This window comes from Bison bison, unplaced genomic scaffold (assembly GCF_000754665.1).
Source record: "Bison bison bison isolate TAMUID 2011002044 unplaced genomic scaffold, Bison_UMD1.0 scf7180017863609, whole genome shotgun sequence".
Taxonomy (NCBI): domain Eukaryota; kingdom Metazoa; phylum Chordata; class Mammalia; order Artiodactyla; family Bovidae; genus Bison; species Bison bison.
Genome location: NW_011494181.1, coordinates 416 through 731, shown reverse-complemented (window position 1 = coordinate 731; position 316 = coordinate 416). Strand labels below are relative to the sequence as shown.

At 66.1% G+C, this 316-nt stretch overlaps 1 protein-coding gene across 1 annotated transcript in view; it reads left to right on the top strand.

The window, feature by feature from the left end:
* Positions 1-316, top strand: part of LOC104983891 (tumor necrosis factor alpha-induced protein 2-like) — a 10,662-nt gene that overhangs the window by 9,970 nt on the left and 376 nt on the right. The window contains exon 5 of the mRNA XM_010833415.1: positions 8-310. Within this exon, the coding sequence (XP_010831717.1) occupies positions 8-310 (303 nt within the window). The remainder of the gene's footprint in view (positions 1-7; positions 311-316) is intronic.

Sequence of the window (316 nt, the reverse complement as noted above, 5' to 3'; positions counted from 1 at the left end):
GTTCCCATGGCCCTGCGCACTCACCCACCCAGGAGCTCCTGGAGGCGGTCCACCTGCACCTGGTGAAGGAGTACATCGCCCGCCTCTGCAAGCGGCGCCTGGTCCTCAAGACCGCAGAGCAGCAGCAGCAGCTGGCGGGGCACGTCCAGGCCAACGCCCAGCTCATCCAGCAGTTCTGCACCCAGAGTGTAAGCCCCCGCCCACCCCCTCAACCTCCCACGGCGGTAGGCTGTCCTCGTGCTCCAAGCTCTTCACGGGCTAGGACAGCCTCTCTGGGCCTCTCCAAACCTGATCAGGTCCGACCTGAGCCTCTCTG